At 35.5% G+C, this 17054-nt stretch overlaps 1 protein-coding gene and 1 pseudogene across 1 annotated transcript; one reads left to right on the top strand and one right to left on the bottom strand.

The window, feature by feature from the left end:
• Positions 1-4223: 4223 nt before the first annotated feature.
• LOC143642343 (transport and Golgi organization protein 1 homolog) lies at positions 4224-5851 on the top strand. The gene is made up of 2 exons (XM_077110666.1): positions 4224-4380; positions 5390-5851. Exons 1-2 carry the CDS (start codon positions 4224-4226, stop codon positions 5701-5703), a joined length of 471 nt encoding a protein of 156 aa, XP_076966781.1. The 3' UTR covers positions 5704-5851.
• Positions 5852-10022: 4171 nt separating this feature from the next.
• LOC143410785 (axin interactor, dorsalization-associated protein-like) overlaps positions 10023-17054 on the bottom strand; it is a 54151-nt pseudogene continuing 47119 nt past the window's right edge.

The following is a 17054-nucleotide window of genomic DNA, read 5'->3' as shown; positions in this document are numbered from 1 at the left end:
CAGGAGAAAAACTAAATTTCAACTTAACAAATAAAAAATGTTAACATAAATTTACTTGTACCCAATGGGCAAGACCATAGGGAACTTGGTCAATGCAAACAGTTCTGGGGGTTTTGTATGTTGTAGTAATTCTTTAAGAAATCAGTTTGCTGTGTGTTATATCAAGACCCACAAAAGTGTGGCATTTGATAGACCTTGGAAATCTTCTATGGATATAATTTGAAAAAAAGAAAAAAAGTTTTAAGGAGGAAGATATTTCTAGCAGAATTACTTGAGAACACACTGATGAACAGTTAAGGAAATTATAATTTATCAATTCAGAGTCTCTAGCAATTAAATGATAAAGAAGTTATTAGTATTAGATTTTTATTCTATTTATTTATTTATTTATTTATTTTTGGTGCTTTACTACTAAGCTACATCCTTAGACCTTTTTTTTACTTTGAGACAGGGTCTCAGTTGCATAGGTTCCCACTTAATTGCTGAGACTGACCTCGAACTTGTGATCCTCCTGCCTCAGCTTCCCAATCATTGGTATTACTGGCATGTGGCATTGCACCTGGCCTGTAGTATTAGTTTTGATCACTCTGAATTCATATAACTATAGAAATGTTTTTCTTATGTATGATAAAAGTCTTTAAAAGTATAGCTGATGGAATAAAGGGAAAATGGTCAGAATGTTTCAAATTTTATTCAATTGTTGTAATTCTTAGGCAGAGAATTGAAGAGATGGAAGAAGAATTACAGAAAATTGAGTCCTCATTTAAAAACCAGGTAGTAATTAATACTGTCCTGTAGTTGCAGAATTCTTTGATATCTAATACAGACAATTATAGGCTATTATAATAAGTCCCTAAAAACATTTTTTTAATGTATTGTCTTTTTCAGATTGCTATGCATGAGAAGAAAGCTCATGATAATTGGGTAAGATTTTTCCCCCTTTTCTTTATTTTTTGCATAGCCTACTGCAACTGAATTTGAATATTTTCTCTTTAATAGCTCAAAGCTTGTTCTGCAGAAAGAGCTATAGCTGAAGAGAAAAGGGAAGCTGCTAATTTGAAACAGAAGTAAGTGATTTTTGTGTCTTACTGTATGTTTTATAGTGTTTTAAGGTTATGCTAGATATTATCTATGATTGCTGTTTCATAATTCAGCCCATTGTTTCTCAATATTCAAGACTACTGGAAATGACCCAAAAGATGGCAATGTGGCAAGATGAACCTGTGATTGTAAAACCAATGCCGGGGAGACCAAATTTACAAAATCCTCCTCAGAGAGGTAGGGGGCACTTTGTAAAAGGAGCTATTTTATTTCTTGGTGCAGAATGTATGTAAATTACTTTTTATTTCTGTGTGTAATGGTTATGAAATAATCTGACTGATTTGCTAAAGTGGGAGGTGTGGGGGTTGGTGTCAGGGAGAAGGCTGCCTTAAAGTAGTAACACGGCATTGTTGTCTTTAGGTCAACTGAACCATAATGGCTCTTTTGGTCCATCCCCCGTGAGTGGTGGAGACTGTTCCCCTTCACTGACAGCAGAGCCAGCTGGGAGACCTCCTTCTGCTACTCTTAATCAAAGAGATATGCCTAGAAATGGATTTGGTGAACATTCACATGTTGCTTTATAGTAAATTACTTCAAGGTTTTGTTTTTTTTCCCTTTTGAATATTCTAATGAAAACATAGAATTTGGGCCTGTACAATATATAGAAGATAATTTCTTACTTTATCTTAATGAATGTTTTCTGAAAAATCTGTTCTAGAATAGAAAACATGTTTTTTCCTGGAGGTCCCTGTATTGTTTTTTTCTTTTAAATTTTACACTGTGAAGTGTAAATCTTTATCTTTAAATTAAATCTCTATGGTGTTCCTTTTCCAAATATTATAAAAGTAGCCTTAAACTTTATGTAGCATACATATTTCCAATATGAAATACTGAGTCTTATTTCCAATTCTAAATAGGACTGTAGTCTTGGTAAGATTGGAAGTCAGGTTATACAGACTAAAGAAAAGCCAACTTACACATACTTCAAGTCTGTAGCTTAAAGTTTAGGACCAGTACGTATTAATTTGCTGTTCTATCAACCCAAGGCAGTTCTTTATTTTACTTAAGTCTCTTCATAAATTGTGATTTATGTATTGGGCAACCCATTTTTTTTTAAATATTTTTAATTGTAGATGGTGTGATGCTGAGAATCAAACCCAGTGCCTCACACATGCTAGGCAAACACTCTGCAACTGAGCTACAACCCCAACCCCTGAGCAACCCATTTTTAATGTTGCTTTCTAGTTATTGTTGAACCCTGACCTGTCCACCAGTGGTTTATTTCTTCTGAAAAATACATACAAGGGCTCTGATCTTTTTTCCCAAGGGTCAATGGATGGACCTTTACCTCGTACTCAATGGTCTTCTGAGGCATCTGGGAAACCCGTTGCCTCTGGTAAAGAGACCAAGTAATTTCAAAGAATCTGTAATTGTGGATGCAGGATTTTTATTCTCTTCATGTTAGAATAAGTCTGAATCCATTCTTTGATCTCTAACAGACCCAGGATGTGGTCCAGCTCACATGAACAGCAGCTCCAAAAGTTCTTCTCCAGCTAAGGTGACGGATGAGGGCAAGGTAAGTTCTGTAGTTACTGTGAATCACGTGGTCGTGCAGGAACATGTTGCTTTCCTACAGTACTTGCTCTTTGCTTTATCCTTCTTTGTGTTCTATTTGTACTATCCCATTTGTTTTTTAAAAAGCAAACTGTTCCCCAAGAACCTGAGACCCCCTCAGTTTCAACCATTACTTCTTTAACTGAGCATCCAGTTGGAGTAAGTACTTAGAGGTTGAGAACTGAATTGGGTTTTATTCTGTGCATTTCTGGGAAGGATATTCAGAGCATGACACTGATCTTGTTTGCTTTAAACTGCATGCAATATTGAGCTTACTTTTCTCCTTGGAAATGTGGCTTAAGTGTGTACAACTATAATGAACTACAGAATGTGAAAAGTTATCACTCTAACTTTATATGGTGTTTTGTGTTGAATGTTGTAAGGCAAAGTAAATTCATTATAAATTATATAATTCATCATTTTTATTTTTGTTTGGAAGAATGCTATTTAAGAATTCCTCCATTTGTGCAAACCCTATTTTGAGTGATTTGAATTAGATTGGTATCAGATTTTCTGAAAGTGAAATACTCTTTCAGTGCAACAATGATAATCTGAAATGACCTCTTGAGCCAGTCCCAAGCAATGGTCTCATTTGTTCACATAAGTGCATTCTCTTGTAACTGTGTTGCTATTATATCTGGTAGGTCTTCTGCAGCTCTATAATAAAATAAATTTTTAATTGTTTAGTTTCAAACTCACTACTCATAGGAAATGATAAATCAATATCTCAAATGGTGTACAGTAAATGAAAGTAAATATTAAAGCCCTGTCTTCCTAATTTGTGTATATAGCAATGTGTTGGAAAATACTTCTCAAGTTCCAGTGTATACATATTCCAGGAACATACATCTCTGGAGCAATCTAAGGGCAGCTTAGATAAGACCCCCAAACCCCTTTGTAGTAGAGGATTTAAAAGAGAGCAAAGACCCGTTGTTATAGAGGAGTAGAGGTGGGAAAAGCATGGCTTGGAGGCAAACATGGGATTGAGACCCTTTAATATGCAGTGTGGCCTTCAACAAATTATCATAATCTATTTGCTTTTGTTCCCTCTTATTTAAAACAAGACCGTCTACTTAAAGATCTCAGAGGTTGAATAATTATGAAAGACTTACTGAAGATACTCTGAATAGTAGCTATTTTTACATGGGTACAGAATGTATTTTTCATTTATTCTGTTCATTCTTAATATGGAAGTAATGAGCTATTGTGATGAAAGGGAAGTGATGGGGAGGAGGGGGACTCCCTTTGAAATAGGTTGTAGTGAATACAGCATGACATACTGGTCAGAAATCACCTCTGTTAATAACCTCTGCCAGTCCTCTTGCCTTTCCCTTTCCTGTGCAGATATAATCACTAACAAACTGCTCCCTCTTGTGGAATTCTTCTAACTTCTGTAAGCTGTCAGTGGGAATACACAGGAGGGGTGAGTAGAGTTTTGTTGCACTGATGGTGTTCTCTGGACAGGTGCCTGTTTTGGGTTTTAGCTTTTATCGGTGTTGGTACTTTGTCTTAATACATAGGAATTTTAAAACTTTTAACTGCTTTCAAATCTTAAATTGCAGGTTAATATGGCTATGAAAGGGCCCCCTCCTTTCTCAGGGGTACCCTTCATGGGCCCCCCTATGGAACCCCCGATGGGACGGCCTCCACCACCTCCCTTTTGGTATGGACTGCCATTTCAGCTCGGTGGGCCTTTTGGGTCTCGGCCAATTCCTCCACCATTTGGTATGATGATCTGAACAGTAGTGATTGACTTATAAATCACATTCATCTTTCATTTCTATTGCTTGCTAAAACGGTTGGTTGCTATCTCAGGTCTTAACAATGAAAGGATACAGCTGAGTACATTTTAACTTTTCCTCCAGTTTTTGGGACATATGGGACACTACATAATCTTATACTGAGATAGGCAATAGCTATCTCATAGACAAGGATAAGGGGCTATATAGAGAAAAGCCAGAAATATTACTTCTGCAGATGTTTGTTGAAAACATGTTGATATGCACTGCAATAGATGAAAGGGTGGATGAGACACATGCCATAACTTAAAATTTTGTCACAGATATGAAAATCCTATAACATAAAGTTTGTAATCACCGATAATGGAAGCATAGGCAGTAGGTTATAGAATATAGAAAAGGAAAAGTCAAACCCTCCTTACCTTGAGAAAAGTCAGAGGGAAGTGTTAAAGAGGAGGATTTAACAGTGACCTAATAAATGTTGCTGATTTAATTAGGTGGCTGTGGAAGGCCTTTTCCAGGAGGGCATGCACCTTGATTCTGATGGCATGTGTAAAGTCCATGCTGAAATACTTCATGAATTTTTAATGGATACAGTAATAAATAGTGGTATTTCCTTTTATCAAAATTTCTTTGATGTAGTAAAGTTCTTATTTCATAATCTATCATCTTGTCATGGTAATATAGTACTTCCAAATATAAATGGAGCTCTTGTGAGATAGAAATAATTCTGCAATTATATAGTAGGGAAAGATAAAAGATAAGCCTGGAGCTAGGTAGAGCCATGTTTAAATCCTTAATATGTTGCTTCATGGCTGGTTGGCCAGGCTATAACCTAAACTTGTTCCATTTCAGTTTGCCTCATCTGGCAAGTCAGGATGTTCACCAGTTGATGTTCTAGGCTTGGGAGAAATTAAAGACTATATTAACATACTTGAAATCACCCAAGTTCAGAAATTTCTGGGTATTTACATAACTTCCTTTTTATTTTCCAGGTCCTAGTATGCGTCCACCAATAGGCTTCAGAGAATATGCACCAGGTGTTCCACCTGGACAATGGGATTTGCCTTTTGACCCTCGTGATTTTTTTCCAGGACCTGCACCATTTAGACCTTTAGGCTCATTTGGCCCAAGAGAGTACTTCATTCCTGGTGCCCCATTACCACCTCCAACTCATGGTCCCCAAGACTATGGGCCACCACCTGCTGCAAAAGACTTAATGTCTTCAGGCTTTAAAGATGAACCTCCACCTACACCCGATTCTCAGAGTAGTGAGGGCTGTTCACAGGCCTTAAAACAGGGCCCATAAAATTAACCTCTGACACTTAGTCAGAAAGTGGACTATGAACTATTCATTGTGTTGAAGGATTATTGGCTTCAAAATATAAAAGTTTATTTTAAATGGTTTATGTTTTTAGAATGAAGCTGCCTTGGTGCAGTATACATTTGGAGCCAAAATATTTCCCCCCTAAATATCCCCCACTTAAACTAGAGTATCCTTCCAACTTTAAAATGTGCAATAAGGAATACCTTTGTTTTAGTTAATGTAGCATATACAATTGCTAAATGATTTAGAATGTCATAATTATGGACATTTCCTGTGGAAATGCTTTAAGAACATGTATTTCCAGTATCCTATTTTTAGTGTATTCCAGTTGATAACAGAGAAATGGTGTTTTATAAGCTTGATTTTTCTCTTTAAATATCTGGTCGCAGAGACTGTTACACTAAAAATGTTTACTCAAAGATCATAAACTTCATTTTCCTTCTTGCTGAAGTTCTTTGTTGTAATAGTTCATAAAAAATGTTTATTAATATTTCCCAAGTGTCTGTTGATTCATTGGATCGTCATGAGACTTTGTGCCATTGGGGAAGCATGTAAACTCACTCTCAGAACTGAAGATGGTGACTTGGCAGCATATTTCCTGTTGCTCACTGTTAAGGAGGCTGGACCTTGGTCAACTGTGGACTTATACAGAGGAATTTCTTTTACTTGTGAGAAGTCTTGTGGCTCTATTTTTGTAGCACATTCATGTACTTTTTTCTAACCACTGTCCATGTGAGAATGGTTTTCTGAGAATGAGTTTACATTAGTAGCAAGAGTTGTTTGACCTGAAGTTCTACTGCTTTTGCCATTATTGCATTAAAACAATAAAATATAGGGTGGTATGTTGTGTCTATAAAAAATAAGGAAATTTCTTTTAGAAAAAATGTGCACACACACTCTTCTCTTTCCCATACCTTGCCACTGATTTTCAAGGAATATGATAAAAAAATTAGAAAAGTATAATCCTCTAAGAATGAATGAAACCCTAAGGCTTATAATGTCCTTAATCAGCAACTATGGGCTGAATTAAATTCTTTTTTATTTTTTACAGATACTCAAATATATTTTATTTAAAAATCAATTAAAGCAAGTCCTGAATCTGTAACTACTGTCTTTAAAACAATGTTCCTAAGAACTAGCTCTCCAGAGCTGTAATTTTAATTACAGCAATTTTAACAGTACATTTTAAGAGGTTTAAGATTTAAATAAAATTATAAAAGCCTGGTACTTTTGTTTACTGCTAGACCATATTCTTCCATTCTTTCAAGTTCTAGAAAGTAATAGGATTGTTGGAACCTTGAACATATCATTGTTCTTTTTATGTCCCCTAAATATTTTCAAAATAGGGGCAAAAGCTTCAGTGTGAAACAAAATCTCTGTGAAACAAAATCTCTAAACTTCTGAAGATGACTCAGAATCAAAAAGAATTTGAGTCCGTTAGGAAGAATTCAATCTACATAGCCTCCATTTAATATCAGAAGCAGCAGCTGTGTGTAAGAGAAAAACCATATAATACCTTATGCCATTTTTAGCCATGTAAAATAAAATTTAAGTCACAAACACCAATTTTGAATGTATCTTTCAACCTCTACAGGACACAAGGCAATGCTGAAGTTACTATAACTTCTAATTTTAAAATAGCATTTAAATAAAGGTGATGTCAGCTAGGAAGATAGATTTTCAAGGAAAGGCAGATTTATTTTTTTATTCAAAGCAACAGTAGTTTTCCCTCTAATGCCTTTTTTGTATTTATTCTATTAGTAAGCTATAATGCATTCTACGTAGTTTATCTGAGCAGTTCTGAGCCCACCCATAATTTCCTCTCCTTACATCCATCTGATTGTACCACTTCTGTAGCAAAGCCCAAGGTAGCTGCCCATATACTGGTTGTGAGAGAATACTGTCCCTTGATTCAATTATACTTTCATATCTCAAAAGTTTTAGAAGTCCTCTCCAGCAAATTGTGTTTGAGTTTAGTTACTAAAATCATTTCATTTGTGAAGCAGTAGTGTTTCAACCTGAAAGTACTACTGCTATAGTTGTAATTATTGTCCAGTGACTCATCCCCTCCCACACTAGAAAGTAAATTTAAACAACTAATTTGTGAGATACAGATTGTTTTGTGTTAATTGCTTCAAGATAAAACCACCTTTTTTGGCAGGGGAAGTTTGGTCATTCAGGTCTGAATTAAAGCTAAGCTAATGACAATGTTCAATTTAAGTTTGTTTAATGCTGATGAAAGACATTCATAGAAAGCATCCTCTTTTTTTTCATATAACCCCATTCTTTGGTGGCAGCTGGGGTTGTGGCTCAGTGGTAGAGTACTTGCCTAGCACAGGCAAGGCCCTGGGTTTAATCCTCAGCATCACATAAATAAATAGAGGTTTTAAAAAAAGCATTCTTATGTGAAGGATGCTAAATGTTTCTTTATATAAATTATCACTTTGAGGGGCTGGGGTTGCGTGTGAGGCACTGGGTTTGATCCTCAGCACCACATATAAATATAAAGGTACTGTGTCCATCTACAACCAAAAAAAAAAAAAAAAAGGTTTGTTTTTTTTAAAATTATCACTTTGATATACATGTTTTATAGTCTATAAAAAAACAGAAAGAACAATGTATCAGTTTTGCTACATTTTAATAGTAGATTTTAAGGGAGCAACTTCAACATCAGTAACATCAAACAAAAAGGTACTGAGTACTCCACAGGGTACAGAGTGCTGCCAAGCACCTTGGAAAGTTTACATGACATGGAGAAGATGAGGCCCTTCTCTTGAGAAGTTTACAGTCTGGAAATTTTGACTACTCAGAGTTTCAGTTGAGTGAACATTTTATTAAGGCAAATTCTTCATTTCCTAAAACTACTGTAGACTGAACTATTTTTGCACTTGTGAAATTAACCCAATCCAGATGAAAGAAAAGACTAAATTTGGTTGAGAATTCTTTCAGGCTCATATAGTTTTATTAACATTCATCTAGTAAACAAAATTGACCTAACAGACAACTGAAAAATTAAAGACGAGATCTCTTGAAGTGCAAGGGCTAAAATTACTGTTATTCATTTTAAAAAGCAAACAGATGGTATGATTAGGGTTTACACTAGTTTAAAAATAGGCCAAGTATTGCATTCCCTTCATGCATTGTTCATTTAAAATAGTGAATATTAAAATACATGGGTTCTACATGTAACCCACAAAAAAGCTCCTCACAAATCTTTATGTTCTGTGTATCAAATATCCACCTTGTGTACTATGAAAGTTTTATTTATGTCTCATCATTAAGTTAAAAGTAATGTAAATGGTGAAATTATAATAGGCTAATGACCTGCATATTTTCATATGAATGTCAATATATCTAAATAGGAAATAAATGGCAGTTGTATCTACCTATATTAAAAAATAGAATATCTTTCCAGATTTTGCATACTCATCACAAGACAAGGTATGCAGGTTTTAAGGTTTCACAGTCAGTTGTCAGAAAAACAGCAGTTGTTCCTGCAGTATCTCATTAGCATCTGACTCAATTATTTTTAGATGACATGATTTAAACCCACCCAAAAATTTGTAATTATTCTGAGAGAGATGGTTTTAATGTTAACCCTAGAATCATTAATGTTAACCCTAGAAACAATAGCAATGTGATGTAGAACAACTAATCAACATGACTAAAAATATGCTCACTTTCAGAAAAACAATCTGGTCATCTGGAAAAAAATCACAGCTACAATCTGGGGGGCACTCCCATATAAGATATTGATCTGGTCAAGGCACACTATTTCTAAGTAGAACTATCAGATGAGGGTGAATTTAGGCCAGCTCTAAGGAACAGCCTATAAGACAGACCATAAGTGATTCAATTTCCTTTCAAAGCAATCTGGTACTATCCTACCCACTTCAATTCAAAAGTTTGAAGTTAATTCAAATCAAAAGACCATATTGGAGCAAAAGTGAGCAAATGTGTAAACTCTAGCACATTCTTATTGCTGTATTTTAAAGTTTGAAGATGAGCATACATACCACAGCAGTATTGTTCCAGGAAGCAGGGTAGGAACAGTGGTAAATTAGGAAAAAGACTATTAATTGCACAATTAATAGAAAAGTAAAAACATGTTTCAAAATCTACAATAAACCTTGTATCCAAAGGAGTCATAACAATGAGGTGCTGGACTTTAGTTCTGTGGTACAGCTTTGCAATGGACTCACTGGCCTATAGGTACGGCTCACTTCCTGCCTCCTGAAGGATGAATATGCTACCCAGAGCTATGATGGTTTGTACTGAGTGGTAAAATTCACAGAAATTCCACATTACTCATGTCAGAATCATTCCTTGTGCAAAGTTTGATGTAGATGAAGATAAAGTGGTTTCTTGGTCAATAACTGCAATTTCTTTCTTTTAAAGTCAGTGGGTTTCTTGTATCTGTAACCACAATAGAAAGATGATTGTTTAAAATACTTTGATGATTTATTTACTCCAATGTTACATTCTAGATAAGAGGGACTAAGAAGAAACATGAACTAGTAACCATTAGAACAGTATGAATCCTTTATGTATATCACTTACAGTTCTATTACAATTGGCCCAGGTTTAATCTCATCCATCTCCATGAAAGCAAAACACTTGGTGCTGGTAAACCTTTTTTTAGGCTTGTAGTGTTTGAATTCAAAGAAGATAGCTGCACCTAAGGAATTAAAACAAACCACATAAGCCAGAGACCACACATTTCTTATGTGTCACCAGAAGCCTATGATTTTACAAAGTAACATGTGTCAAACAGTCTGATGACACAACTGTTGATAACTCACTGTGGCTGTCACTCCAAGCTCATCTACCATGTCTGAGTGACATTTCTCCATATCATTTAATTCTACAAAGTACAACAAAATTGTATAGCAAGAATGTAAGTTATATACACAGGTAGAATCATAAACTACCAAATAATATAAAATATTAAATACCACAAGAAAAACAGAAGTTACTTAAGTATCAGCAGTACCTATAAAAATGGTTTCAATAAGCACCTATATTAGAATAGAAATTTAAAAGAGTTCCTTTGATATTTTATTTCTCTCCCTCCCGAAACCACCATGCCCAGATTGTCCTTTCCATATTCTTACAAACTAACTGCCAGTTATAGTATCTTTTTACCCAATGCATCTTATTGAAAGAAAAAAAATAATTCCTTAACTGTTAGAAAGTAATCATTAGGTTCCTAAAAGGACTTAAGCTAATTATTAGAGAACCTGCTTCCTTAACTCTGTATTATGAAAAATACTTCCCTGTCAAATAATATTTAACCACATTATTACACAACTAGATAATGCAACTGCTAATTCTCATATTTAAAAAAAAATGTTGATTTGACTTTCTTTAAGTCAATATTCATAACTATGTGACATAAGATCTTGTTTTAAGTACACTATCAACACAAACCCAGATAAGTACTGTCCTTAAGAAGTCCTTAAGAAGTCAGTAACTGATAATTACAAACCTTTGGTTAATTTTTCAATATGCCTCTGGAGCTCAATGTCCACATTAAAATGAACATATGTATCTTCTTTTCCTGAAGCCACAGGAGTATCTTGCACAGGAGTTAAATCTATGCCATTCAGATCTGGAGAAACAAATAAGTTTCTGCTTATGAGCATTCACATATACAGACAGAAAATCTAGAAACTGCAAAGGTTACAGTTCCTAAAGAGGCATGGAAAGAGCTGAGAGGAGATTCTCAGGCTAAGAGATTCCTATTTGGTGTGAGCAAGTATGTGAGAGTTGTTGAAGTTCATGGGGTATGTGGAGAGAAATGAATATAGACTGGATAGGAGACCTCATGAAGGGGACAAGGAAGCCTTTACATGGCCAAGTGGACAAAACTTGATCTTCATAGTGAAGTGGTAAAAAGAACAAACATGTTTTCCTTAGGGAATAGCCCACTATATTTTTCTATGCAAAAAAAAAAAAAATCTGGAGTATATAATTTGCACAATGGAGCTCTGCCACCAATTTCTAACTTTGATCAAGTATATGGCTTATTTAGAAAAGCCTTTAAACCTAACCTTATCATAATTTCCCTGTTAAGAACCAAAAATGGATGAGAACAGCCAACAAAAACCCTTTGGTTAATGAATAATTTTTCATATATATTATCTAAATTCTGGTTATACTGTTTACAACATACCCTGAATTTACAACAACCAGATGGTACGTTATATATAGTTTTAATTTTCTGGGTTTTAAAATCTCAGTTTAATCAAATTCAACATGGACTCATTTAATAACTCCTCAGTGTTTATGTGTTATTCATTTATGTGTCTCAAAAAGCTCAAAAACAATTTAGTACATTTAATAATTAAAAAATATTTATATAAAAATATTTCAGTTTAACATATGCAAAGGTAACTTAACATTTACAACATCATTAAATATTTTTGTGTTTTAAGTATACTTTCTGAATGAGTATGCAGTTTTACAAATGGTCTATCAAACAATGTAAATATTTTCCAGTATACTATATATTTGATAACTAGTAACATCAGAATTTAAAAGTGTACCAGTATTAGTGCTGTGGATTAGGTTCTTTAAATAAATCTTTTTCTTTGTGGTCATATTTTTCTTTTAATTAGCACTAATGAACCCATGGATCTGACTTTATTTCTGCAATTGATAAAGATCCTCCATTTAATTTCAGCACCGATCTGTTCCTTTGGTGCAAAACTACAGATTAAAATAAGCCATTTGTACTAACTATAGTTATTTCTGTAAAATGGTATAATTTATTCCTTAATCACATCTTCATCCCACGGGATTGCTTTCAGGGCATGGATGTTATGGACGCACCCTACTTCCCTGTCCCCTGATTTTCATCTGCCTCTGTAGGACTCACCTATGTAGATACCACAGTAGCACAGGAAGAAGAGGGGCTGAAGCAGGAGAGATGGGAAAACAGGACATGGGGCTTTGTGTAGAAAACTACACACCCATGGAAGGTGAGGAGTGCTATGGTTAATCTACATCCCGAAGGCTGTAGCTGCTGTTAAGGACAATGTGTATGTTTAGTCCGCACGTTAGCTGGAATCTGAAGAGCAAAAAATCTATACAAACTCAAAAGCAAGTAGGAAATATATTTTGTAAGTCTTTCAGAACTATGTTCTGTTATGATCTCTTCTAGGATTTTGCCTCATTATAGAATGCATTAAAGTAAGTTGTCACATATACAAGATCATCCCCTGTCAAAAACTTTGTCCCATATGAGAAAAAACATAATGCAATTTGCCAGTTATTTACCCTTTACACTAACTGTAATATAGGGATCAATGCACTGCCCAGGGTCTTTCAGACAAATTTTCTCAATCCTGATAGTGAGTAATGTCATTCCCGGTTCTGATGGCAACCTTGGTAATAAAGTACCTGGCAACAGAGAAACCTCAATAAAAGATAGCTCCACCAATAATTCAGAGTAAATACTTTGACAAACAGAAGATATAGCCTACCTCTTAAGAACTAGCTAGGCAAAATTCATGAACATCTGATTTATACTTTTTAGAAAAATATTTAATTTTACACATAATATATCTGCATTTCCCAACCATACAATCACCTTTAAGCAGAAATAATAATTTCTATAATAATAGTGTATAGTATGTATAATAAAAGTTTGTTAAAAACATCACTTGAGGAAGCCCAATTATACATAATAGTATAATATGCTCACATAATATTTATATTCCATATGTACTTCTATATTATACTCAGCATCTTAATATGAAGTGGTAGAACAAAGACAAGAAAAGCTTTTAAAATACTTGTTATTCTGTTCTAAAGTCTGAGACATTAAATATCAGAGTTGATCAATACATTCTTTCCTTTAGTTACTCCTAATAAAGAATAATTTACAATTTGATATTTATGTTTTAATTTAACTATATAGTCTAACTTCTATTCTTCATTCTATTTTGTATGATTTATTCTAAGAAAGTAGTAATATACAGACTGCCATATAAAAGGGCCATTTGTATAACTGAACATTTTCCCCCAAACCAACTAAAATTTTTAAAACTAAAAACCCACCCAGAACAACATGACAACATTCACCCACCAAGAACATATGAAGGAAGAAATCAACTGTTCAGTATGTTCCCTTTTTTGAAACTACCAATAGAGAACAGATGCAAATAAGCTGATTTTAATCAAGTATGTATACAGAACCTCAAAATACATTTAACAAAAGATTTTGGTTGATGTTTTTCAAGTTTCTATTCATCAATGTGTTATGCTATTTTTAATGATGAGTTATTTGAAATACATGAAGCAATCAACACACTATATTTGAAAATACACATTTGATTGATGGCAAATGTGGCTTGAGGAAATTTTGGGAGGTGATGGGAATGTTCTGAACTTGTATAGTGGTGACAGATGCAAAACTCTATAGAGGTGTCAAAAATCAATGAATTTTATTCTTACAGAAGGGAAATGTTATGATATACAAATTATACCTCAACAATGCTGTTAAAAATGTATTACTTTCTAATTTAAACAAATATGAAGACAATACAGACAAATGTAAGAATGGGAAGGCCTGGAGGCTGCATTCCACTGTTGCATTAACAAACCTAAATGGGCTCAGGCTGATATCGTTAAATATATACATAATAACTTTTTTATGCATCTTCTTTGATTGACAAATGAGGGTACTTTTAGAAGAGGGGCTTGTACCTGGACATCTGGGATGAACTTCAGAGAGCTAAGAAACACCTCTGAAATTTTATGAAAAATGTGAATATGTATACATTGATATTTATATACAGACATATTCACATGTATGTATATCATATATGAATTTTTCTGCAGAAAAGTTCATTCTATTATGTAGTACATGACTGTATAAATATGCTACAGTTTATGTACAAATTCTTGTGTTGATAGATATTTGAATTACTCCAAGTGTTTGGATATAGTTAACAACGCTATTATAAATACTCTTCTGAACATCTTCTGGTGCCCATAAGCACCCATTTCTGAAACAGAGGAATCACTAAGTCACCTGGCATGTTACCTCTGCTGGGAGCCATCAGCCAAGTAGGTATGACAATTTCCTTGCCAGCTACTCCCATGCTGTCTAGTGGAAGGACTCCTGAAAGGTGACCTTGCTCAAGGACCAGGGTGGATCCGTGCTTAGGGTGTCCCCGGTTTAGCATAATAGGAGATTAGGGTGTTCCCCCTTTAGAATAGGGCGGTTTAGCATAATAGGAGATTATGGTGTTCCCCCTTTAGAATAGGGCATATCCTGCTGCCTGAGTTCCTCTTGAGTTCTTAGGGTCAGACAGTATATTTGGGAGACAGAAGCCCAGTGGAGTGGTGGATTTGGGCAGAGAACCTGGATTCCCCCAGAACGTGTTTGTAGACGGCTGGTGTGAGATCGGGAATAAAGAATTGCTGTTTGAATCTACAAGCTGTGTGGTGGCCCGTGATTATTCACGTGATTTAAAAGGCTTAATTTAAATTAGGTAAACAGCTGTTAAGGATTGTTTTTAAAGGTGGTTAACAGATCTGCTTGTTTACTAATTTAAATCAGGTAAACAGCTGTTAAGGATTGTTTTTTAAGGAGGTTAACAGATCTGTTTGTTTACTTTCACCTTTCCTTTTCATTATATTTAATAATTTTTTTTCAGGATAATGTCTCTTTAGCATCATTGCCAGAATTCCTATCTTCATCCCAATGAATATAACTCAACAAGTATGCTCAATCAAGGAGTAAACTTACTTTGGGAGAAAACGGACTTTGGGAAGAGATGGACAGATTGATAGATTCCTCCACTTTGAACTGCTTACAGAACTTGCCTAGACTATGTAACTATTGTTTGGTACAAGAATTGTGGTAATGCTGGCATATCTTTGCTGATGGTGTCACCAGTGGTGCAATTTTTATTTCCTTGCCAGCGCACCACATGTTAATTGTGGTAATGCTGGCATATCTTTGCTGATGGTGTCACCAGTGATGCAATTTTTCCAAAGGAACTGTCAATTGGCTTGGTGTCGTGGTATTTCTGTATCCTCCTCCCTTCTGCTAGTGATGGTCTAAATTTGGGGGCCAATGGCTATATGCTGGACCGGTAGTCAGTGACGGGTATGATCCAATTACAGTGGTATCAACCTAAGACAGGAGGCTGACGCCTAAAGGTCAGTTGCCTAAAGGTCAGTTTTCCGATGACGGGTAAAAACCATATGTTGAATTGGACAACCTACCAGGCACATTAACCTCCTTAAGCCACATTAACCTCACTCCCCCACTGGCACCAAGGCCAAATTTGGGGGCCAACAGAGGTGAGGCAAAGAACCTCACCCCCCCCCACTGGTGCATAGACCTATCCACAAGTATGGCTGTATGCTGGACCGGTAGTCACTGACAGGTATGATCCAGTTGCAGTGGTATCAACCTAAGACAGGAGGCTGACGGCTAAAGGTCAGTTTTCCAATGACGGGTAAGAACCATATGTTGAACTGGACAACCTACCAGGCACGGTCCTTAAGCCACATTACTTGTTGTTTAATTAATCAGAAGGGGGGAGATGCTGGGAGCCATCAGCCAAGGAGGTATGACAATTTCCTTGCCAGCTACTCCCATGCTGTCTAGTGGAAGGACTCCTGAAAGATGACCTTGCTCAAGGACCAGGGCAGATCCGTGTTTAAGGTGTCCCCGGTTTAGCATAATAGGAGATTAGGGTGTTCCCCCTTTAGAATAGGGCATATCCTGCTGCCTGAGTTCCTCTTGAGTTCTTAGGGTCAGACAGTATATTTGGGAGACAGAAGCCCAGTGGAGTGGTGGATTTGGGCAGAGAACCTGGATTCCCCCAGAACGTGTTTGTAGACGGCCGGTGTGAGATCGGGAAAAAAGAATTGCTGTTTGAATCTACAAGTGTGTGGTGGCTCGTGATTTTGTGCCCAGCCAGAGACTGCAGCAACCTCCATACCTACTATGTAATGACAATCCATTTCCCAAGGTGGTTGTGCCAATTTTTATTCCTAGCCCAAGTTCTGTAGTGTTCCCATTGCTCCACTTCCTCATTAGGTACTGTTTTCTCAGATTCTTCATGTTAGCCAATTTTGGTATAAAGAGATCAATCATTTTAATTTGCATTCCTCTGAAGATTAATAAGGTTGAGCACCTTTTCAAATAAATCAAATAAATGATTTCCTCTTTTCTGAAGTGTGTTCAAATATTTTGCTCAATTTTTAATTGAGATGTCTATCTTATTGAGCTGTAGGAGGTCTCTATTATTTTGCTGGAAAAATGTTTTACAAATAGCTTCTTAGTAGTTTTCTTTTATAAAGACTTT

The sequence above is a fragment of the Callospermophilus lateralis genome, chromosome 11, assembly GCF_048772815.1.
Source record: "Callospermophilus lateralis isolate mCalLat2 chromosome 11, mCalLat2.hap1, whole genome shotgun sequence".
NCBI classification, from domain to species: Eukaryota; Metazoa; Chordata; class Mammalia; order Rodentia; family Sciuridae; genus Callospermophilus; species Callospermophilus lateralis.
Note: the sequence above shows the minus strand (reverse complement) of the source record. Positions and strands in the feature narration are given on the sequence as shown.